This window comes from Galeopterus variegatus, unplaced genomic scaffold (assembly GCF_000696425.1).
Source record: "Galeopterus variegatus unplaced genomic scaffold, G_variegatus-3.0.2 Scaffold5438, whole genome shotgun sequence".
Lineage (NCBI taxonomy): Eukaryota > Metazoa > Chordata > Mammalia > Dermoptera > Cynocephalidae > Galeopterus > Galeopterus variegatus.
In genome coordinates this window covers 251,625-252,606 of record NW_007731549.1, presented here as the reverse complement: position 1 = coordinate 252,606, position 982 = coordinate 251,625, and the positions used below count along the sequence as shown (strand labels likewise).

Sequence of the window (982 nt, the reverse complement as noted above, 5' to 3'; positions counted from 1 at the left end):
TTTTAAGAAACTACTTAAAGAACTGAATCTTAGGAGTCACTAATCCTAACAACGGTGCTTCAGACTATTGGTTGCACAATTATTTTGAAATGATTCTTGACTCATTAAACTCTGCTTGGTCACTTGCTTCTTGAGGACATATGGATCTGACAATTTGGCATGGTAGCTTCTTTGGAAGCAGGAGTTGAAAGTGATGCAAACTGTTTGTTCATCTCTGTGTTTAATATAATGATATGGATGCATATTAGTAAATACTTTTTAATCAAAATTGGCAAAAGTTTTGCTACTTGAATTAATGGTGAAAGTCTTAATTTACATTTGTTTCATCCTCTGGACTTCCTCCCCTCAGCTTAAAATAAAAGACAAAATTCCCCTCTCTCTGATAGTTGTTTGCCAGCATCATTATTTGGGATTATGTATGACATTACTTTGGGGATAGTTGGATTAATTATTTAATCAGTATTAAATATTTATTCAGAATTAATATGTTGTAGTCTTGCTGTAATGTATAGACATTTTAATGAATTAGAAGCAAATTACTTCTAAAGAATAGATATCTGTTTACATGAAAAACTCTTGCTATCTAGAACAGATAGGTATCTGTAAAGAATATGTTGGTTATAAATCCTTTGGTTTGTGTAGACTTCCAGGTGGAGCTTCTTTTGGATAAACTCAAGCAAAAGGGAGCAATTCGACGAGCACTGTTTCTGCATAACAGGTCCCCAGGTCATTCCAAGAACATGACTATTTCAAGGGGGGGACAGATGCAGTGTGAGGAACTGATAGCATATCTGCGGGTAAGAGATACTTTTCTGATCTATTACCTTTTATTTTTAGTCATTATTTTTTTCTTTTTCATCTAAATGATTTTTACATTCTGTAAATTGGTATTATACCAAAAGGAAAAACACAGAAAAATACACTTGAGGTAATTTGGCTTTGTCAGGTGTCAAACCTGTCAGTGAAGTAATGGATTTCTACA

General features: G+C 33.4%; 1 protein-coding gene across 1 annotated transcript in view; it reads left to right on the top strand.

Annotated features, from left to right (window-relative positions):
* The window catches only part of ITGAV (integrin, alpha V), a gene marked incomplete at its 5' end in the record, with an annotated part of 27,782 nt that overhangs the window by 6,058 nt on the left and 20,742 nt on the right, over positions 1–982 (top strand). Inside the window, one exon of the mRNA XM_008589430.1 lies at positions 643–797. Coding sequence (XP_008587652.1) covers positions 643–797 — 155 coding nt within the window. The remainder of the gene's footprint in view (positions 1–642; positions 798–982) is intronic.